The 24,280-nt window shown below is 40.6% G+C and overlaps 1 protein-coding gene across 2 annotated transcripts in view; it reads right to left on the reverse strand.

The window, feature by feature from the left end:
* The window catches only part of LOC103981926 (fatty acid amide hydrolase), a 71,715-nt gene that overhangs the window by 23,186 nt on the left and 24,249 nt on the right, over window positions 1–24,280 (reverse strand). The window contains exons 16-18 of one of the 2 annotated variants that reach the window (XM_009398692.3): window positions 10,004–10,096; window positions 3,636–3,704; window positions 1,337–1,401 (exon numbers count right to left, since the gene is read on the reverse strand). In XM_009398692.3, coding sequence (XP_009396967.2) covers window positions 1,337–1,401; window positions 3,636–3,704; window positions 10,004–10,096 — 227 coding nt within the window. The remainder of the gene's footprint in view (window positions 1–1,336; window positions 1,402–3,635; window positions 3,705–10,003; window positions 10,097–24,280) is intronic. The other variant, XR_010501936.1, reaches the window with a different exon arrangement.

Raw genomic sequence — 24,280 nt, forward strand, 5'->3', positions numbered from 1 at the left:
AGCTTCAAAGGCTCTAAGTGTAACTTCTACTTGTATTCTGAAGCCTCTTCTCTTTCTCTTCCCTACTCTCAATAGTTATCTTCTCAAATATCCTCTCATCCATTGAAATTTCTTAAATTTGTCAAAAGAGAACCTTCCATTTGAAGTTCCAAAGTATATCTCTTCAAAATTAGGTAACTCTAAAGCTTAATTTTTGTTTATAATATTATAAGGTCCACATTGCTTCCTAATGGTACAAATAACTTTCGTAATTTGTACATATATATATTTTTGATCAAGCCTTAGAAAATGGTATATGATATACTTTCCTCCTTATCCTTTTCTAGGAAAATACAATATTTTGTGGATTTGAGTTCTCCAGTGATGCAATGAGTCTAATGCCACCAATTCATAAAGATTCATAATTTGAATTTATGTAGTTTTCTGGCTTTTAGATTATACACCTTGCAAGCCAATGGAAACACAAGTACCATTGCAATTATTATTATTATCTAGCGATATATGTTGTGATATTTATGTTTTATAAATATAATATATATAATATACTCATGTTATTGGTTATTTGAAGTTGAAGTATGTAGAAAATTTTCCAAAATCCTCTTCAAAGTATATACGAGTATCAATGCCTCCTTTTAAGTATATTTTTGCAGCAAAAAGAAGCAGTCCTCTAGAAGAATGGGCAAAAAGGTGCTAGCAGACTTGTGTATAAGGTTAATTTATGGCAATGAGCATGCATACATTGATTAGAACAGATTTCACATTGCATTAGATCCTAAATGCTTCTCAAAGTTTAAATAAGTTTGATCAAGTGATTTTGAGGTTAACCATTATGTGTTGTGTCCGATAGCAAATTGATTTATTTATGCATGGATGAAGTATTATAGTCTATTTGCTCAGCTATATTCTATTGTGTATCAGCTTACAAAATACATCAAATAAGAAAAGAAAGACGACCTGCATTTGTTAAATCAAACTTACCAAGTCTAGAACATACTTTCCTAGTACTCAATTATTTTGTCTATTCTGTCACCCAGACTATACTCAACAGTTAAGCTTACAATTAATAAGATTAGGGTACCACATCGTTCCTTGTGCTTGCAAAAGGACTTTTAGAGAAACATATGTGAATTTCTCTTCTAAAGTAAAATAATTACAGAAACCTTTGATTTTAAGCATGCTCACATTAGATAATCATGATCTAGACAAAATTTATAAATATATGCAACAATTATTGCGAAAAAGGGCTAAATTTTAATGGACTTGATTCATGAAATATTCAGCATACCTAGTAATAGTAGCAACAGGAACATTTATAGGCTTATAGCATCCAACTTACCTGAAGTCTCATAATTTGACTCCCCATACTGAAGAGAACTTAATGGAATTTTTGGTGCAGTTATGCTATAAAGATAAATTTTGAACGAAATTACTTGTAAGACATGGAAAGATAGTCTTTAAAGTGAATTTTCATTTAAATAGAATTGTTTATCATGCAACAGTATAACATTAAAATCTTCATGTTTATCACACATTTTGCTCAGAGCTCATTCACAAAATGCCACCACTATTATATTACAATTTATATCTGCTAATACATGATGAAACCCTATATGGTAACAAGGTCAAAACCTATATTAGATATGTTTCTAGAATAAAAATTAGGAATCCTGATATTAGATCTACAAAATATAAATACAACTCATAAAAGATAATTATTGAATAACAAATAAGTAATTGCTCCAATCCTATTAACTTAGCCCAAACCTTTTTTTCCTTCGCAATTCAAAAAATAAAATGTGAATAATAATCATGATCACTTAAAATTATCATGATATAACCAATTTACCGTGTAAATAATAATTAAAAGTTTATCATTCGAAATCTAAATATTGTCTGAACTAAATAATGGTGAACAAGCAACTAAGTAGTGCACGTTCACAAACAAAGCACACATAGGTAATCAATGTGTGTTAGAAGAAATAATGGAGTATGAGTAGGCACTCAAGGAGAGAAAGCAGGCCAACCTGGGAATGTAAGCAGCCATGGTGATGTGTAACATTCAAGAACACCATTGTATTTAAATTAGAAGTGAAAGGAGCAATGAGAGGAGACAAAGCTATAAAGGGTCATTGGATATAAGATGAGAAGGAAAAGCCATAACCAGAGAGACAGGAATTTAGAGAGAGGAAGTACTCAGCCAGCTGCATCGAGGAGATTGAAATTATTAACAGTTCCACAAAGCTATCCTAGTATTCGAGGAAGAAAGATCCAAAGTGATCTTAACTCTGAGACAGCTGTGTCAACAATAGAACAAGACCGATAAATCAAAGCACTACATGGAGATTTTAAGAAAGAAGGGGGAATGCATGCTTTAGAGCCAGCTAAACATTATTTCGCTGCTATTATCACTTTGTTAGGAGCTTCCTCAAATTTGAAATTTCATGTAACTTAAAGAACTTTAGAATGAGAACAAGAAGTTGTCCTGGTCATGGTCTATCAGACCTTTAAATTAAATGCTTTAGATGACTAGAAAGGATAATTAAGTCATTTTAGTTCAGAAACACATGCACAATATACATGGAAAGGACCAGGACACAACATATTCCTATAAAATGACCCAATAATCTGAGCACTACACAAACTAAGAACTCAACAGAAGGTACCAAACAATTGGTTGTAGGTAGTTGACTCTTATGTGGTGATTTCTAGTGGAATGCAGACAGATTATGAGTTCTTAGCTAATTATGAAATTATTATCAAGCTTCATGAGAGTAAAATAACAATGAGTCTGCAATTAAGGACATTGTTGGAATCCATGTTCAGATATGAAGTGCCAGAGCACAAATGATGGGTCCTTGTCATCATTCTAGGAATGGAAGTTGTTCTGGACATTGCAAAGTTCATTTGACTGTGCCATGATTTCCAGTAAATCCTGGTTGCTTTCTACTAAAAATTTGAAGATCTCCTATGACACTACTATGTGTCATGGTCTTTCCCTTTGTTGCAATAGATGGTTGTGGCTAGTCAGTGTAGTGGCTTTAAAATCTTTAATGGAACAAATGACTAACATGTAGTTTGGTGATTCATCAAGTTTTTTAACATTTCTGTTTTATATAAAAACAGTAATCGGTTTTCAAGTGTTAACCACATTTGGACAAGTGCCAACCACATATTCTCCCTCTCACTCGTTCAAAAGATGGCTTCCATTGAGAGGATCTTCAATCTCTTGGAACAACTTTGCTTCGTCATTGTAGAGGTTTCCGAGAAGTAGCAGGCAACTTAGTTGAAGCAGGAAGGGCCAACAGAATCAAGATGACGATGAGGAAGGACAAATGTTGTTGCGTCAAATTTACCAAACGACCAAATCATCCAAACAAATCAACAAAATCACTAATATGATGATCGTGTTGTGCATTTCTCGAACTAGTACTTTTACTTGAACATGTGTCCCAGGTTAACATAATTAGAATCTGATTATATTAATTGATTATGGTTTATGACTTATGCTCCATAGCATGGGCCAGCAATATAGACATGGCCAAGTGGACAGCACCAAAGGAAGATGCTAAGAAATTGCAACCCATAAGAGGTAGACGATGATTAATGGAATATGAACACAAACTGAAAATGCTTACCCAGTTGTAGGGGTTACTATGATGTCAACCTTCTTGAAAGCTTCCATATAATAATACATTATCCTTCTCCTGCATCAGGCAACTATGTATATTAATGAATAATAACTTAACAAACCAACCATTATATACCAAAACCTATATTCTTATCCAGTGAAGCTATTAAGTTTTGCTAATGTTATGAAAGTCAATATAGTTAAATAATTAATTATTTAGTTTCATATTGTGTATCAGAAATCATAAACCATAATTTGGTGTTACATAGTGATGCATAATTTGTAGTGTTGATGTGAGACATGTAATTGAGCATTTATAGTTATTATATATATAATTTTAATTTTAAGTAAGGTTCTTGATAGTTCACTTACCATATGCTTATACCCATTGTGGATTCCAAGGGGGGTAAACCTTCGGACCAACAAAGGAATAGTGTTCAAGTCTACCAAGGTAGAGGCAATGGGATAGTATATGTTGTACTCAATAGTAGCCTTAAGAGAATTAAAATTAATATTTCTACAAAAATGGATTAGTTTTCATAAATATTATATGAATAATGGTGACTAATATCATCCTGTGAGAAATGTATTGAACCCATAACTCGACATGTTGTCCTGGAGCACTTCAGTCAAGGTGTTCAACACATGTCCATGATGCTTTTCGGTTATTGTTGTTTTCCATTGTTTATTGGTGTTTTCGAGTGTTTTCTTGTAGGCAGATTGTACAGGGCAGAAAGTACTACTATCAGCCTCATTTTTCTTTATCGAAAGTCTTTTCATTTTCTATTTCTGCTATAAAACGTTTCTAGTTGTGTGGCATCATACAAAGGGGAAAATGGTCCAAAACTCAAAAACAGTTCTATTCTTGTATTCCACGGGTTGATTTCTGGTTGATAGTCTTACAACGTAAAACGTCAATTGTTGGTGGCACCAAACCAGATAGGACCTTGATTATATGTATGAGGAGTGATACATTTTTAATGTGCTCACTTTTTGATTTTATGGAAGTGCTAGGTGAACATTGGGGTTGCACCTACCTTCGGAATGCCCTTTGTATATGACCATTCAGCTTGTTTTCAAGAGTCTTTTGTTCCTAATAAAAATTGGTTGCTTTGCATTGCTTGTGATCTCAATTATCGTACATTTTCATGTGTGACAGTGGCATATTTCTCATGCATTTGCCTAAGTTAAATATGTGTTACTTTTTAGGTGGCTTTACTCTATGTCATGCAATATAGAGATGATATGTCATGTGTTATTGAAATAAATGCACTGGTAATTGGCATCATTCATGATTGATATGATAGCTTTCTATTGCACCAATATATGAGCAACATGTGGTATTTATGAATCATTTGTTTTGAGCATATCTCCACTATATTAATCTGATAATCTTTTTCCTTGATACTCTACTCTTGCATGATATAGACTATTTTATTTATTAAAATGTATTCGGCATATTGTTACGTACTTCCTTTGGACTCTATTTGTGCTAAAAAAAGAAAATCTACATATTTGTTTAAAGGTAGTGTGGTATCGAGAGTGAAAGCTAAGAGATTATCAATGTGAAGGTAGGTTTGATAACTAATCATTGTTGTAAGAGATATATTATTTTTTTAGAAAATTGTATTAAAAAATAGTTACACAACTCTATGAAAAGGACTTTAGTTCATGCACAGTTTAATCTTCCCGAAATCCGAGTTGGAGGACCAATTATAATTCATCCACAATCTAAACCCAGGATCTAAGATATTATGTTTGAGGACAATAAAAACATTAAATTCTCATTTACATCTATAAAACCTATGAGGTACATAGCACGAGATATTTAGATAATAAATTGAACTTCAATTTACTTAAGAAAGATATTATTTGAAAGATATATAAGTCTATTTTCAGATGAAGTAAATTTTGTACAAATTAGAGTTGTCTATAGAGAGTTACAAACAGTTTAGTCTGGAGAGATCAGAAAATATTAACTTTGTTTTGTAGAATCCAAATAATCAAAAGAAACAAACATTTGGGCAGGCATTTGCATTCCAAATCATTCAAGTAAGATACTGAAAGAAAGATATAAGAGTCTAGTTTCCAAAGAATTAAGATTTACCCAAATCAAAATTCTATACAATATGTTATATTTAAAACAAGACATATAGGTCAAGATTCTCAAAATTTTCAGATTAGCAAATTTATAGCTCAAATAAGATTGATGCCATTAGAAAGGATAAAACTCCATAAATTGCTCATAAACAAGAAGAAATCAAGAATAGAAATCTATGTAGGATAGGTTAGAACACTTGCCTAAGAAAAATTTTATCCCAAGAGTGATGAATTGATCCGAAACCTCAAGCCAAAGCAACACCTCTCCTCCTCTCAATGATCCAAAAAAGGATAAATTCACTATCTCATCCTAAAATCCTAGAATTACTATTGACTTATGACTCATTTGCATTCTATTCTTATTGAAATAGCATTAGATTAGTATAAAAACCACTTAAAATTATTTTTCACATATTTTTTGGTTTTTTTTTTTAAATCGATATGTACCAACATATCAACATATGGAACGTACCGGTCCAAGCCAGGATTGACATTATCGGTCCACATGAGACAACGACCCTTTAAGAGAGTTCCGAAACCATTATAGCAGAAAAATTGAGCAGCCATGAAAAGTAAATTTCTTTTTTCCTAGATAAAACAGCATCAATACTTTTTAAATTCTATAAAACACTAGAATTCCAATAACAATCAGTTTTTACCTTCCATGGCTGACAATTTATGAAGACAATATTTCAAAGAAGACCAAGAAAAATTGATAAAGAACAAAAGTTCCTGTTTAGTATCTATAAGGTGTAACAATTATAAAGAGTAGGGTTTACTATACCGAAGCATACAACCTGGTACGAGCGGTTTATATCAGTCCGACAAGTGACCGGTCCGTGAATCGCCCTATACCAGGCAGTACCGTCACATGACCCTATATCGCTCGATATAGGGTCTGTATCAGTCAATAATGATCAAAATCCGATCGTTACCGACCAGTACAAATTGGTAACGATCAGATTTCGACTATTACCGACCAATGGCTGAGATTGCCCTATTTTAAATGGTCAAATTGACCGTTTGAATCTCTTTCAACTTACTTCACTCTCCCAATCTCTTCAACTCTCTCAAGCTCTTTCACACTCACATCTCTTTCTCATTCTCATATTTTTACTCTCACTTTCTAGAATTTTATTGATTTATGAGATGATTAAACCTATTCTTTGTGATTAATGACTTAATGTCTAATATGATGTTTGATATCTTTCTAGATCATGCTCGAAAGATAGATGGGAACCATCATCATTGGCATTGCATTTATTGTGACTATAACAAGGGTGGAGAAATCACCCAAGTGAAGATACATTTGGCAGACGGGTATCCCGATGTTATAAAATGCAAGAAAGTTCCAACGGAGGTCCGTAAATCCTTTCAAGACAAGTTTTAATAGGCAAGGGAAGATACAATAAAAAAGAAGACAAGAGTTGAGGAAGCTGATTTGTGACGAATATAAGGGTCGAGACAATGAAATCGATCGGATCTCAGAGTTGGTATTCATGCATCACTGGAGCATCGGTACATGTACGAGAAAGCAATGAGGCATCGATGACCTGACTCGCAATAGGATCGTGGTGGTGGCAGTGGGCCTGTGCCATAAGGAATCTAAAGGTCGACCAGCATGAGATAACCAATTGCCCCTCCTTAGTTAAGCTGAATTGGTAGCATGAGGCAAGATGGAATCCGTGGTTTTATAAGAGGACTTGACAGGAGATCAGCACTAGATATTATTGATATTAATCCGCAAGCCTATTTTTCAGAAACAACGATACACAAATTGACAATGCATATACAAAAGAAAAGAAATAGGATATTAGGAAGGCAATTGCAAAATTGTTCAACTTCCATAAAATTCGAGCAAACACAGCCCATGGTCCATATTATCAGAGCATGATCTCCTCTATTTAAAAGTCTGGCACGGGGATCCAACCTCCAACATCCAAGGAGATCGACGACATATATTTAGATGAGGAGATGGCAAAATTGAATGATTGGATCAAATCCTTCAAGAGGCAATGAGATGAATATGAGGTGACACTGATATGTGATAGTTAGACAAGGCCAAGAAGAATGCGTATTATCAATTTTCTAGTTTATTACAACAGACGGGTGAATTTTCATAAGTCAGTTAATGCTTTTGACAAAATTCAAGATGCAAACTATATTTAAAAATTAATGGACACTATAGTAAAGGAGATCGAACCATAATACATTGTCCAGATAGACACTGACAATGGAGCCAATTTCAAGAAGGCCAGTTTACAATTGATGGAAAAAAGGAAAATATTGTTTTGGACTCCATGTTGAGCTCATTGTATGGATCTAATGCTGAAGGATATTGGTGAGCTACCATCAATCAACAAGTGGGTAGCTCAAGCATAGTCGATCATAAAGTTTATATATAATTATCATTGGATCTACTCATTAATTCAAAAGTATATAAATGGTTAGATACTCTGGCTTAGAATCACTCGGTTTAATATAAATTTCATTACCTTAAAGTCAATACAACAAAAGAGGTAGGGCCACACGGTAATGGCATTATAGGAAAGGTTCGATTCTAGGTATTCGACGTCGCCCCGCATGGGGAGAAGAGAGACGATGTCACTGAAAAAGCAATAGAGGAAGAGGAAGTACATCCCTAGTAGGATCTTAGGTAGGAGATCCTAAATGTCCTTTAGGTTTTATCACAAAAGCAATAGAGGCAGAGGAAGTACATCCCTAGTAGGATGAAGATTCCCCTCAATCAAAACATGACGGAAGGAGTCGGACAACATTTAGTCAAACTACTCAACCAACTAGAGACACCCAATTGTCACAATTGTCCAACCAGCATGCAAAGGCAAAGGCAAAGGAAGGCAATAGCATCAACTACACCGTTGAAAAGAATCGAGTTGAGCAACGAAAAACCTTCTTAATCACATTCAACAACCCACACAATCCAAAGACATAGTAACAACGTGGACAGCAGTACCTCGACAGATAATGGTGGCAATGTCGGGGAGTCGATTGTCCCGTCTACACAATTTGAGGGTGGTGTATAGATCGAGTAGTATTTTACACATGCCACCTAAGATTCGGATAATGGAATTCAACGAGATACTAATCAAGTTATATATAGAAGCAAAAAGGGAAGGGGAAGCAATGAATAATTTTGAACAAATGCAACAACCTACACAACGTAGACATAGAGCGAAACTCATCGCATTCACAATCGACGTATTATGGAGAATCTTGTGTGGCCAACAGCAATACGGTGATAGTTAGTCATACTTCTCCGAGCAACAGTACAATGATCGATCTTATGATATGAAACAGCAGATCAATGATGAAAGTAGAAGTTCTTACATTATTCTCCATGCTCCGCACCAATATTTGTCACAATCGTACTTGCCTCAAGAGTCATCTTAGACATATGTGTGATCTACAACAATCAAACTACGACTATCACCACATTGATGCATTAATGACATACACCGTATCAGTATACTATGTTTTGGGATCAATTTTAAAATTAGATCCAATAAACATAACAAATTGATATATAGATATATAAGATCGAGGACCTCGATCCATCACTCATGGAGTCCCGTCATTCTTTTTTATGGTAGAACCAAATATATTCACCAATTAATTACTTAATTCATTTGAATCCTAAATTTTACGTTGTTTAAAAAAAACCTAACAATTCAAATCATTTCTTTGTAGATAATTTAATATTAACGAAAGAATAATCCGAAACGTACCACAAAACTACTCCATAAAATCCAAAAAAGATGCGTAACTATTTTTTCTTAATTTAGATTATTTTTATTAAAATTATACTAAATATATATTTATTTTCAACATTAGAACCCTAGTCTACCTTTTTTTTATTTTTTAGATATTTTTAGAGCCATTTTTGGTGATTTTTAGCATACCATCGATACACCTCGATATACCGACATACAATATGTCAGTATTCCTCAATACATACCATACTGACACATGGTTGATACATCGGTATGGACCGATTTGGCAATCCTTGATAAAGAGTAGCAAAAAATATCAAAGAAATTATCTCATTTGAGATGAGATAAGAAATTAACAAATCATAAATACATACAACTCTGAATTTTAAGTTCAAGATACATTTGTGCAAGATATTGTAACACAATGATAAAAGAAGTATCCATTAACAATATGCATATGACAAATATTAGTAGAAGGATGTCTGGAATATCAACCTACAAATCCTAGATGCACAAATAACAAGAGAGTGTTGTATATGCTCACCTAAGGCGTTGAGCAGCAACATAGTCAGCCGCAGAGAATGACCGGAAAAGAGCCAAACTAGTTCGAGTATCAAGTGTTAACTCGGAATATTTCCTAAAAATATACTATTCTCAGTGCATTATACTTCTGAAAGAAAAGCAGCTAAAGAATTAATTAATTAGCAATGCTAAAAATTGTAATCAATCAAGATAAGACAACCCTTGCATCTATAGTAATTCATCAAGTGATTCTAAAGCATGTAAAAAGGCAAAAAGACCATAATTTTCATCTTCCATCAATCCCAATCTACATTCGAGACTGATCCCTCCCAAATGTAGGAACTGCAATTTTTAGAGAACATCAATTTGCCAGCAGAAATGAAAGGAATAAGTCAAAATTGGATGAAAATATTGGAATTGCCTGGACTCAACCAGTATCTCCAATTCCAAAATGAATCAGCCAATTTCAGTGAATTTTGATTATTTCAGCAATTTTTGAATTCCATGTGAATTTGAATGGTTGTGGACATTCTCATTGGTGGATAGATGTATACGGGCTAGCAAGATTTGCTTCAGGTACCTACCGGCAACGGGTACTACGGGTACAGGTACTATGGTAGAATTGGCATCTCAAGAATACCCTAAAATTAGTTAGAGCTCAGCCCAAGGAGCTCCACCTCCCTTTTATTTCATTGATGCTATAGAGGATTGGTTCAAGAAACCTTTGGTTATGGTGGACCTGAAGGAACTGGAGGATATTTTTAGAGAGTTGATTAGGCTGGTCAAGTTTCACTCTTCTAACTCAGGGACCTCATGTTTCAAGGCATGTTTTCCCACTCTGCTTTTTTCGAATGAGGTCAACCAATCCCACTTTTCTCTCTAAGTAAACCTTTGTAAATGAAATGAACAAAATTTTATATTGTTCAAAGTATTGCAAATTTGCAAGTAGCTTTTTCAGCCTGAACCCTTTCATTAATATTATGTATTCCTCTAGACCAACCTATCACGAACGGTCGTTGCGCACACGCAATAACGAACCGTTCTGTCACGAATGGTCGTCGCGCACTCGCAACAACTCCGTTCAACGAACCGTTCGTCGCTCACACCTACATGTACAGCTGCTTGACAGCATGTTTTGTCTTAGTTTCGGGTCATTTTCTTGTAAAAATGTAAGTTCGAACAAGCTGCAGCGTTACAAAGCGACCGCTCACCGAACCGAGCAAAACAGCCCCAAAACATATCAAAACAACTCCGTTTTCGTGTGCCACAGGCTGATTTCTGGAATCTGCCTCCGCTCACCAAAACGTCAGCCATCTCAGCCCCTTGGAACCTCCTGGGTGGCACAGGGCTGGATGGGGCTTCGGTATAGTACCGGGCGTTGAACACTCCTTCGCAAGTTCGCACGTTGCCTTGACGAGAACTTGTTGTCGCGCCCAGGACTCGGTGAGCAGCTGTTTGTGGGCTTGCAGCTGTTCGTTCAACCTTCTAAAGCTCTTGTTTTCCCCCTCTCCCTCTTTTCTCTTGTGCACGCAAGGTGCTCGCTGAATTGCTTGTAAAGCTTCCCTTCTTTTCGCGAGACGTCGGGACTTATCCGTTGCTCGTTTTTTCGAACTAATCAACTTTCTCTTTTACAGGTCCTTCGGGACCTACGAGAGGTTGCAAGTGGGCTGATCTTTGCGGAACAATATCGCAAGGGCGAAGCGCGACTTAGGCAACGCAAGCTAAGTTCGCATCTTTGCCGCAAGAGTGCCTCACGAGTTAGGCAACGCAAGCTAAGTTCGCGTCTTGGCCGCAAGGGTGCCTCACGCCTTAGACAATTCCAGCTAAGGCCGTGACATTGTGGTATCAAAGCGGGCAAGCACTTCGAGCGAGCAGCGAAGAAACTTCGCAACTTCGCCATGGCAAAGCATCGTGGCGAATCAAGCAAGACGGGGCAAGCCAGACCCTTGCCCCAAGCAGCCGCAGGTGGGCTGCATGTGCACACTCGCTCTCATGCTGTTGGAGCCACTCAAGAGGAGAGCGGTAGCGAACATGATGAGCGAGAAGTTGGTTACTCTCCGCGAGCGAAGGAAGCGCAATCTGGAGCGCTAACTGGGAAAAAGAGTCACAAGGAGAGACTCACAACGGCGGAAACCCGCCTGGATGTTCTTGAAGTGAGCATGGAGGAACTCTACCATGGCCAACAAAGGCTTGTCGAGGTAGAGAGCTCGCAAGAGGAAGCGGAGTCCAGGATCGACAAGGTCGAGGCCCTAGTCGACCGACTGTCAGATGACACCAAAGACTCCGTGCAACACTTGTAGGAAGTTATGGCGGAACTCACTTCAAGGGTGACTATGCTCACTAAAGCACTAAATGCGGGAGGAAGCAACACCCGCGTTGCACCACCACAAAATTTGAGGGCACCCGAGCCTCATGGATATGGAGGGGCCAAAGATGCCAAAGAGCTCGAGAACTTTCTGTTCGACATGGAACAATACTTTCGAGCTACGAGGCCCGATTCTGAAGATACCAAAGTTTCTATAGTAACAATGTATATGAACGGAGATGCGCAACTTTGGTGGCGAACCCGTTGGGCGGAGATCCAACAAGGTCGGCGTCGGGTTGACACTTGGGAGGACTTGAAGCAGGAGTTGAGAACTCAGTTCCTACCGGAGAACACAGAGTTCATCGCAAGAAGGAAGTTGAGACAACTCCGCCAGAGTACCACCATCCGAGACTATGTGAAACAATTTTCTGCACTAATGCTGGACATACAGGACATGTCCGAGAAGGACAAGTTGTTCAGCTTCCTCGATGGTTTGAAGCCATGCGCTCAACAGGAACTAAATCGAAGGAATGTTACCGATGTGGTCGGGGCAATTGCTGCTGCAAAAAGGCTCACCGACTTTGTTTCCTCCGAAGACACAGGAAGAAGGAAACAATCTTCAGGCAATCGCCCTCCAAAACATTCTCGAGGGAAGGAGCTCGGGGGCGAACAAAAGAAGAAGAGTTCCCACAAAGGGCCAAACACGAAAGGCAAGGCCTCAAAACTTGGAGGATGCTTCTTGTGCGGAGGACCGCACATGGTGAGAGAGTGCCCACAAAAATAAGCACTCAATGCTTTGACGGCTTCCATCCACCCCCCCCCCCGATCGGACAAGGGCAAAGCTGTTGCTCTTTGTCCGAGTAGTTCTGAATCCAGCAGCGATGACGAGGAATCGCAAGGACCCCGGATGGGAGCAATGCGCTTGTTGAACGCCATGCGGGGTCAAGTGGGGGAGAACATGAAGACAAAGCTACAAAAAGCAGGAAGTAGTGAGCTGATGTATGTGGACATCAAGCTAAATGGCCAAACGACCTGTGCAATGGTGGACACGGGCGCTACCCACAACTTCATAGCCGATCGAGAAGCCCAGCGACTTAGGTTGATCTTGGAGAAGAGCCCAAGCCGAATGAAGGCGGTGAACTCGGAGGCCAGGCGAATCTCCGGGTTGGCGAAGGGAGTTCCCATCAAAATCGAGACATGGAGCGGGAACACCAACATGATGGCAGTGCCACTGGATGACTTCCAAGTGATTCTTGGAATGGAGTTTATGCACGCGGAGAAGTTGGTGCCAATGCCGTTCTTGAACTCCCTGTGTATGATGGGAGGTGACGACCCTTGCGTGGTTCCTGTCTCTCGGAGAGGAACCAAGGAGCCCCAACACATATAAGCATTACAACTGAAGAAAGGGGTGCGAAAAGGTGAATTAACATTTGTGGCTGCTGTGAAGCTAGAGCCACTCGACGAGAAGGCCATTCAAGAACCTATTGTGGTGGCGAATGTCCTGAAAGAGTTCAATGACGTTATGCCACCCGAGTTGCCGAAGACTCTCCCACCACGCAGAGGCGTGGATCACAACATCGAGCTGGAGCCAGGAGTGAAACCTCCAGCGAGACCACCCTGCCGCATGTCCCCGCCAGAGTTGGTAGAACTTAGAAAGCAGTTAGATGAACTGCTAAGCAGTGGTCTCATCCGCAGCTCTAAAGCACCTTTCGGAGCTCCAGTTCTCTTCCAGAAGAAACAAGATGGGAGCCTCCGACTACACATCGATTACCGAGCCCTTAACAAAGTAACAGTGAAGAACAAGTATCCCATCCCGCTCATCGCGGACTTGTTCGACCAGTTGGGCAAAGCTATGTATTTCTCGAAACTCGACCTTCGGTCGGGGTATTGGCAGGTGCGCATTGCTGAAGGCGACGAAGCGAAGACTACCTGTGTGACCAGGTATGGAGCGTTTGAGTTTTTGGTGATGCCTTTCGGCTTAACCAACGCTCCGGCCACGTTCTGCACTCTCATGAACCAACTATTCAAGGAGTATTTGGACAAGTTCGTGGTCGTCTACTTAAACGATATCGTCGTATACAGCCAAACGCTCGAGGAGCATGTTCAGCACCTTCGGACAATTTTCAAGGTTCTCAGGGAGAACACTTTGTTCGTAAAAATGGAGAAATGCTACTTCGCCCAAACGGAGATCTTATTCTTGGGGCATCGAATCGGGGATGGTTCCATTCGCATGGACAAATCAAAAGTGCAAGCGGTTGCGGAATGGCGAACTCCAAAGAAGGTGCCAGAGTTGAGATCCTTCCTTGGTTTCGTCAACTACTATCGACGCTTCATAGCGGGGTACTCGAAGCGTGCAACTCCACTGACAGAGTTACTGAAGGAGCAGCCTTGGAAGTGGTCTGACAAATGTGAAATAGCATTCCAAGATCTGAAGGCTGCTGTTATGGAAGAACCAGTACTCAAATTGCCAGACTATGGGGAGCCTTTTGAAGTCCATACAGATGCTTCGGACTTCGCTATTGGGGGAGTACTCATGCAGGAGGGTCATCCGGTGGCCTACGAGAGCCGCAAGCTCAACGAGACCGAGCGGCAGTATCCAGTTCATGAGAAGGAGATGACAGCGGTGATCCACTGTCTACGAGTTTGGCGACACTACCTTCTCGGATCGCGATTTGTGCTGAGGACAGACAACATCGCTTTGAGCTATTTCCAAACACAAAAGAAACTTTCCCCAAAACAAGCACGATGGCAAGACTTCTTGGCTGAATTTGATATAGTAATGGAGTATAAGCCTAGGAAGGCAAATGTCGTGGCTGATGCATTGAGTCGGAAAGTGGAGCGCGTGAATGTCGCACAATTGGAGGGCAGAGGCTAAGCAAGTCAATTGCACTCCAACTTCCTTTCCAGGATCAGGGATGGACTGTATGGTGATCCCCAGGCAGTTCTCCTGATGCAGCTCATCAAAGAAGGCAAGGCACGACGATTTTGGGTCCAGGAGAGACTCGTGTACACAAAAGGGGATCGGGTTTATGTTCCTCGAGTGGACAATTTGAGGCGTGAACTCTTAAGAGAGTGTCACGATTCCCTTTGGGCTGGACACCCAAGCATTCACAGAACGTTGGCTCTCGTGGAGAGGGCCTTCTACTGGCTGAAGATGGGGACTGATGTGGAGGAATATGTTCGAACATGCCTTACTTGCCAACAAGACAAGGTGAAGGAAGTCGGTGGGACTTTTGGAGCCGTTGCCCGTACCAGAAAGGCCGTGGGAGAGCATGTCCTTGGATTTCATATCAAGCTTGCCACTTGTAGGGAGACTTGGATCGATACTCGTGGTGGTCGATCGGTTTTCAAAGTATGCAACTTTCATTGCTGCTCCCCTACACTGTTCAGCAGAAGAGGCGGCCAAGCTGATGATGAAGGATGTGGTGAAGTATTGGGGAGTCCCGCACAATATCATCAGTGATCGAGACGCTCGGTTCTTGGGACAATTCTGGACCGAGCTATTCAAATTGTTGGAGTCAAAGTTATACTTCTCCACAAGCCGCCACCCCCAGACGGATGGCCAGACTGAAAGAATATACTCGCTCTTGGAGCAATATCTTCGGCACTACATGAGTGCCAACCAACGAGATTGGGTGAAGTTGTTGGACATTGCCCAATTCTCCTACAACTTGCAGCAGAGCTCTGCGTCCAACAAGAGCCCCTTCGAGATTATTACAGGACAACAACCATCAACTCCTCACACCATGGCAATTGGGTATACTGGGAGTAGTCCGTCAGCTTACCACTTCGCAAAGGAGTGGCACCGAAATGCAGATATTGCGCGGGCTTACTTGGAGAAGGCGGCAAGAAGAATGAAGAAGTGGGCAGACTTGGGAAGGCGACCGCAAGAGTTCAAGGTCGGCGATTTGGTGTTGGTAAAGCTCCAACCAGCATCACTCCAATTCTTTAGGAACAAAATCCATAAAGGAATGGTGCGCAAGTATGAAGGGCCCTTCCTAATTATCAACAGGGTAGGCAACGTCTCCTACAAGTTACAACTGTCGGCGTGGTTCAAAATTCACAACGTTCTTCACGCCAGCAACCTAAAAGCCTACCACTCAGATCCGCAAGATGCTTCCCGAAATGTTCGAACTCAGCTACCTCCCACCACTGCCTTCTACGAAAAGCGAGTTAAAACCATTCTGGCGGACCGTAAGATAAAGCTACCCAATAGGGCTGAACAGACAAAGTACTTAGTAAAGTGGAGAAAGCTTCCCCGAACTGAAGTCAGTTGGGAGCCTGAAGACGCCCTACGATATGAAGAAACAATCATTAACAACTACCAACAAGCGTCGACCAGGGCGTCGACAGTTTAAGTGGGGGAGAATGTCACGAACGGTCATCGCGCACTCGCAACAACTCCGTTCAACGAACCGTTCGTCGCTCACACCTACATGTACAGCTGCTTGACAGCATGTTTCGTCTTAGTTTTGGGTCATTTTGCTTGTAAAAATGTAAGTTCGAACAAGCTGCAGCGTTACAAAGCGACCGCTCACCGAACCGAGCAAAACAGCCCCAAAACAGCTCTGTTTTCATGTGTCGCGGGCTGATTTCTGAAATCTGCCTCCGCTCACCAAAACGTCAGCCATCTCAGCCCCTTGGAACCCCCCGAGTGGCACAGGGCTAGATGGGGCTTCGATATAGTACCGGGCATTGAACACTCCTTCGCAAGTTCGCACGTTGCCTTGACAGGAACTTGTTGTCACGCCCGGGACTCGATGAGCAGCTGTTTGTGGGCTTGCAGTTGTTCGTTCAACCTTCTAAAGCCCTTGTTTTCCCCCTCTCCCTCTTTTCGCGAGACGTCGGGACTTGTCCGTCGCTCATTCTTTCGAACTAATCAACTTTCTCTTTTACAGGTCCTTCGGGACCTGCGAGAGGTTGCAAGTGGGCTGATCTTTGCGGAGCAATATCGCAAGGGCGAAGCGCGACTTAGGCAACGCAAGCTAAGTTTGCGTCTTTACCGCAAGGGTGCCTCGCGACTTAGGCAACGCAAGCTAAGTTCGCGTCTTGGCCACAAGGGTGCCTCACGCCTTAGGCAATTCCAGCTAAGGCCGTGACAGTTCGTCGCTTTTGCATGCTTGTACCGAGACATGGCAGCATGTTTTGCCTTAGTTTTTGTGTGTTTTGCTTGTAAAAATGCATGTTTGAACAGGTTGCAGCGCTGCAATGCGACCGCTCGCGTGCCACGGCTTGTTTTCTGCAAGCCGCAGCTGCACATGAAACGTCAGCCATCTCAGCACCCTGGAACCCCCCGGGTGGCACAAGGTTGGATGGGGCTTCGATATATTATTGGGCGTTGAAAAATGTTCACAAGTTCGCACGTTAACTTGACAGGAACTTGCCTTCGCGCCCGGCACCCGGTGAGCAGTTGTTTGTGGACTTGCAACTATTCGTTCTACCTTCTATAATCCTTGTTTTCCTCCTTCCCCTCTTTTCTCTTATCTCGTTGAATTGCTTGTAAAGTTTCCCTTTCCGCGAGACGTCGGGACTTGTCCGCCACTCATTTTCGAACTAATCAACTTTCTTTTTTATAGGTCCTTCGGGACCTAAGTGAGGTTGCAAATTGGCTGACCTTTGCGGACGCATATCGCAAGGGCGCGTCATGACTTAGGCAATCCCAACTAAGTTCGAGAAGTTAGCGCAAGGGCGCTTTGCAACTTAGGCAACTCAAGCTAAGTTCGCGTCTTGGCCACAAGGGTGCCTCACGACTTAGGCAATTCCAACTAAGTCCGTGACAAACCGACCATATAGATTCATGATAAATTCAATCGGAGGGATAATGTCAAGTCGGCTAACAAATAACTGTCACTAGTATTTAACAATTATCAAGCTAGTAATGAGACATGCCCTGACAATTTTGCTAGTTATGCATCATTTGCTTAGAATTTGAGATGATCATGCACCGATCTGGCATTGATTTTTTTATTTGCCTCGGTCAATCATGGGCAAGGTTCGTTGTACTGTAGTGTACCACTCGGCATGGATGATATATACCGGTTTGTTAGTATGCCCCACTATACTGTGTGTCGATATGTTGGTACGGTTCGGTACGTACCATTCCAACAGTCGGTCGGTACATCGATACAGAGCAGTAAAACGAACCATGATTATGGTTTACCCGTTGTTCCTCTTCATCTTTGTAAGGCTGATAGTACAATGACTCATTTGAAATTTTCAGCCTCAGTAGGCAGATTGTACATCGATATAAAGCGAACCATGATTATGGTTTACCCGTTGTTCCTCTTCATCTTTTTAAGGCTGATGATACAATCACTCATTTGAAATTTTCAGCCTCAGTAGGCAGACTACCTGTGAGCTTCCCTCTTTTCTTAGTTCCTACTACTACTACTACTACTACCTTTACAATTTCAACTTTCACCTTGATCTCCTAAAACATTTAGAGCCTCCCATCTCAGACTCTTTCCAACTCAGGCCATAAAAAGAAGATTATGTCTGGTATTGAATATTTTCCCTCCTCTGTACTCTCCCTCCTCTTCTTCACCTTCCTATCTTCTTAATTTTGCTCATCCCTACTCGAGAATCTTAGGCCCATCAATATTGATGAGGTAAAAAATATGGTTCCATAGGCCAATGAAGCATAGGGTTCTATTCATTTGAATGCGACAACATCATATAGAGCTTAGGGACTTCATCATCGAATTCTTCATAGAAGAACTCCAAGGAAGTGGTTACAAGATGAGAGATTGAACTCCTAGAGAAATCTTCAATTCATTCCACACCACTTGTCATTATTGTAGATATAAACAATGGGAGTGAACAACTCATTAAAAGAAATACATTCCACACCACTTGTCATTATTGTATATATCATAGCACCACCCTATGCATGTTTACATACAACGATACCTTTTGAGAGAGTGGAGGTTCATGCCAAACCAATTGGTGTTGATTCCTAGCACTAACTGATCAACTTTGTAGGATAGACATCTTCGGAAGAGAGCTCCAGCAATGAAGTTGTTTTATTCCTTCTTCCAGATCTATGGTAGTTTTGTGTCAAGTCTCTAGAGTTAAGTGACTCTCCCTTCTACCATGTGTTGGAATGAGTAATTTGTTTATGTTGGACATGGCCAGGATTTTACCTTCTGCCCAAGCAAGAAAACGCCAGAATTATCTAATGTCAAACACTTTTTGACAGACTTCAAGCAAGAGAACTATAGAGATAGGTTGCTATCCAACAATTTGTTTCATTTCAAACCAAGATACATTAACAAGGACAGGCTTCAGCCGCACCACTCCTGGTGGTAAGTCGTTCTGTCCTCTTTGAGCTTTCATGTTGCATCTTTCCAAGTTGTTGTTCGGTGTGTATTCTCTTTTAATTGTCATGGATCTCATTCGAAGTAGGACCTAAAAGTGCCAAATGTATCAGACAAAGCCCGAACCATTAGGAAGACCACCGCCCAGTAATTAAAGCACTTTCTAAACCCTCAGCTTGTGTATGGTGATTGTCAACCCAAAAGAAGCACCGAGCTAAGAAAATGAGCATAAGAGGAAAGGAAACCCCAACTTCAGGCCTCCAGGAATTTTTAGCTAAAAGATAAGCATTCAACTCTAAGATAAAGTTTTCTTCTTGGAGAATTAGCCTCAGAAATAAAAGAAATAAATGCTTGTGTTATGGGCCCACATCTAGGTAGAGATAGATGTGCGATAGTCCAAGCTCAGAGAGGCTGTTAAAGTGTAAATGACTACATCCCTCTGTAAAGGAGACGGAAATTGTCTCGATCATAACATCAAAAGGAAAAATGGCCTAAGAAGTTTGAGCAGGCTTATCACTCGTCAAATGTGCTCTGAGAATAGAGGCAAAAATGGAAGTTACGACCCACTCCAAGGCCATCTTGAAGTATGTCACCGAGGTTTGAGCAAGTTAGAGAATGGAGGAAAATATAGCAAGTTCAATGTCAACTTACCATTTTTTGAGTCAATCAAAATTTGATATCTAAATGTATTATTTAGCACAGTTGTCCCTGTAGATGATCCAACTAATACATCCAGTAGTTTATTTTCATCCTGCTCAAGGATAAGCTCAAACATGATGCTGGCACAACTCTTCTGCCAACAACTGATTCCTATGCTAGCCAACATTTGTTACTTAAGGCATCAATCGAGGGTTCATAAGCCGAAGCATCCCCTTCATGAGATGAGTAACATTTTGTGATTTGAACTCTATTCTTTCTGTAACTAATGACTCAAAGTCAGCGTAAGTCAATAGGAGTATTTGTGAACATGCCGACTCCAAACCCTCCCCTTATACTTTCACACTTTTATGAATCAAAAGCACCTTGTTTTAAAACCATCATCTCTTTTAGGTGAAAAACTTCTTGTTGACACATTCAAACTTCCATATGTGGCTTTTTATTTGACTACCCTAAACCAGGTTCGAGAAATCAAGCATGATGGGACATGCTCTAGCAAATTTAATTACTAAAACGGGTTTAGACCTAAGCAGGCCCAACTTGAGCCTAGCCTTGGGCCAGCTTAGGCGAGCATCTAGAATGCTTGATGCCTAAGTTGAGGCACTCACCTAAGAGGCACCTCACTCGAAGACATTTGAGGTGCTCCAAACTTGCCTTTGCCTTAACCAAACCATAGGCAAGAGTCCAACCACCGTTTAACAAAACTAGTTTGGACATCATTTCCCTTAAAGTTTATGATTGATATGTTACCAGCAAAATGAGCCTCGAGATCCAAATTGGGCCTTCTAAATTTGAAAGTTTTCCTTTGGTGTGGCTTTAGTAGCTTTTGTAGTTTGTAGTATTAAGTTGCTATTGCTTAGAGCTTGAGGTAGACAACCAAGAATTGCTATACCACCCGAAACGGTACGGTTTTGGTGATGCATACCAGTCCGGGCATTGGCCAATACGCAGACCACCCCGTCTAGGGTGGTCTGCATTAAAATAATAAAAAAATCAAAAAGTGGTGGGCCCTAGTCCATTTCAGCCTTTAAACAAAACATATTAGGGCTCTTATCATGCACAAAGCCATGGCACTGTCTCTTCGCCGCTGCAATGTTGCAGCAACATTGCCTCTTCGCCACTTCACCGCTGCAGTGATGCTACCTCTTAGCTGATTCACCACTGCGATGCTACCTCTTCATCGCTTCGTAGCTGCGATGCTGCAGCGGCACTACGTCTTCGCCACTTCGCCGCTGCAATGCTGCAGTGGCATTGCCACTTCGCAATTGTGATGCTACTAATTCCCTTCGACCTGCCACTGTTGTCGTTGCTTCCCGGGTATCGCTGCACTTCTCCTCCTTTTCTTTCTTATTCTTTTTCCTTCTTTCTCCTTCCTCCTCTGTTCCTCCAGTAGACCTTCCTCTTCAACCTCTTTTTCTTCCTCGTCGACACATTAGTATGCACCAGCGTACCATGTGTCGGTACATCAATATAGAGCGGCACAGCGATCGACCGGCACACAAGCTTGGACCGGTAAGTCAAACCTTGGACACAACTAATTATAATATTGACGTATCTTGTTGATGGCTCATACCTCGTTAGTAGACTTAAGACCTCAATTCATCGATTCCTCATCTAAGCCTTCTGGTAAGGTACAAGTTGATCATCATCAACCGTATCATGCTTTCCTGCTTCCACTTACAAGTCCTCAACTTTAATCCATCCACTTTCTTTTAGCTCGCCACTAAGTTCAATTGGGGATGTTAACAAGGTTGATCATCTTCATACTTGCATTCAAGCCCCTTAGAGCTATCACCTGGCAAGAGCTTGCGTGTTACTAGTTGGACCTTTGCTAGTGTTGTGTCGTTGAGCATGATGAGTTTATGGCCTTGTTCGGTGAAGTTTGTCCCTCACATTTGAATACATCATCATCTCCTCCTAGTAGGTCTATGTTATCCTCTGCTTTTGAGATGAGAAGATAGTGTACAGACATATTACCTTTGGCATAGTCAATCACCGAAAGGTGATTAAATAGTTATTGCAAGGCCACTTCCAAGTTCCAACTTTGATTCTTTAGACTTTACTTGGCACTGAAGTCCACTCTATCGGTCTTACTTCTTGAGAACATCGAGAAACTCAGGAGTGCAGATTAGTTCTAGAACAATCTATCACACAACAACTTGTATGAGAGGTCCTAGAAATTCTTTGATTCTGAGTGATGCCCAATATAGATGGCCGACAGGATCTTCAACTTCATCGAGTTCAAACTATCATTCCACATTGCATCCACAAAGAAAGGGTTGATGTTGGCATATTCTTCAAGAAGGTTCATCTTGATAGACTCCCACTCTGCATTAAGGCTTTCCAACTCTAGCTATATCAGTGTAAGATGAGTAAGGTCTTCCTGTCTAAATTATTCTTCCACTTGCTTTCTCGAGAGCATATGTGTTCTTCAAAAGTGGCACCATGCATGGAGAGTCACCTCCGATCAGCAAAAGAAAATTCAAGAATGTCATGGGTATTGCTTAAGTCTCTTAAGAAACTCTAGTCCGAGAATGACATAGAGATCATGCAATGGAAGTTTCATGAAGTTGGTACTCCCACTCAATCTCTCATCTTGATATTGACTCCCTTTGCCACTCCAAAAATAGGATTGGCAAAGGGAGTAATGTCCTTTTGACTCTCATCTTGATATCCCTTCACCAAGCCAAAGATATCAACTCATCTTTATCTGCTTTCAAATTAACTGCCTTCATGTGGCTCAAACGCTTCATTAATTTCAGTTTGAGTCTTTTGCCTCTCTATTTGCTACGGACTTGTTTATGCTTGTGTGTCCAATGTGCAAGTTGTCTCATTTAATTTAATGTCCACAAACATCAATAGGTTGTAATGTCCCTTTGTCTCGTTCAGTTTAATGCTCCCCAACTTGTGGATTCAACAAATGCACCATCCCCAGGAGAGGTCCTCTCAACAATCTTTCAATGCTACTCGATTTTGGTGCGCTCAAGCTTAGAGAGTCAGCCTTCTCTTTTGGCTCCTTCTTAGTTTCTCTCGGACTTTAGCTAGCAATGCAGTCAACAAATGTATAGCTCCCATATAAGGTCTAGGTGACGTCTTAGTCATTACTCAATCACGACCTTCTTGAGTTGGATGATTTTCCCTTAGCCTTACCCTTTTCCTCTATAAAAGAAGTCATAAGTGCATTGAGAGCCCACTTCCTCTATTCCTCTATTAACACTCCATCATCGAATGACATCCACCCGACAAAAGGAATATCTTAGATTTTAGGTCGTTCCTTTTACATAAATGTTCCATTAAAGTCCTTTGATCTTTGAGTCCTTTCATTCGAAAGCATTCAGAGAGCACTTCTCCAATGAGTATTTTTTCTCTATAGTTGCTATAGAGAAATTCATAAGTCATTATGCTTTCATGATTGCACTTGCTAGCTCATAGACATTAGCCTAGGCTTTGAACTATTCAGTAAGTTGAAAAGTTTTTCTTTCTCAAACACATTATGTATATCCAGCATTAGTGCAAAATACTACTTCCGTACTCCCGAATTATCATGGTTAGATGAAATGCCTCAACATATACCACGCAATGAATTTAGTGTTCTCTAGCATAAACTAAGTTCATAATTCACATTTAAGTCTTCCTAAGTCACAATATAGCGACTATTGTGTTGCAATCCTCTCAACAAATGTGCCACCAAAAGTTTTACATCACCATTTAGATACATTATCACTAATGACACCTTGGAATCCTCTTATTCGAGTTGGGACCGCTCTAATGTACTAGTCTATATCCAAGAGAAATTCTCAATATGCTTGGCATCCTGTGGAACTATGCAGTTCCACGATTCAAGAGCCCTCACTCACTCTTTGTAAGTGAATGAGTACTGAAACTTTAGTCCTTAATCAATTACAATGCACACAAATCCTTGATATTCATTTATAGCCATGAGGATAAAGGAAAAGAAAAAACAGTAGATGATTACAAGAAGACAAGATAGAGCATATAAGACATTAACCTGATAGGATTC

The sequence above is a fragment of the Musa acuminata genome, chromosome BXJ1-4 (assembly GCF_036884655.1).
Source record: "Musa acuminata AAA Group cultivar baxijiao chromosome BXJ1-4, Cavendish_Baxijiao_AAA, whole genome shotgun sequence".
NCBI classification, from domain to species: Eukaryota; Viridiplantae; Streptophyta; class Magnoliopsida; order Zingiberales; family Musaceae; genus Musa; species Musa acuminata.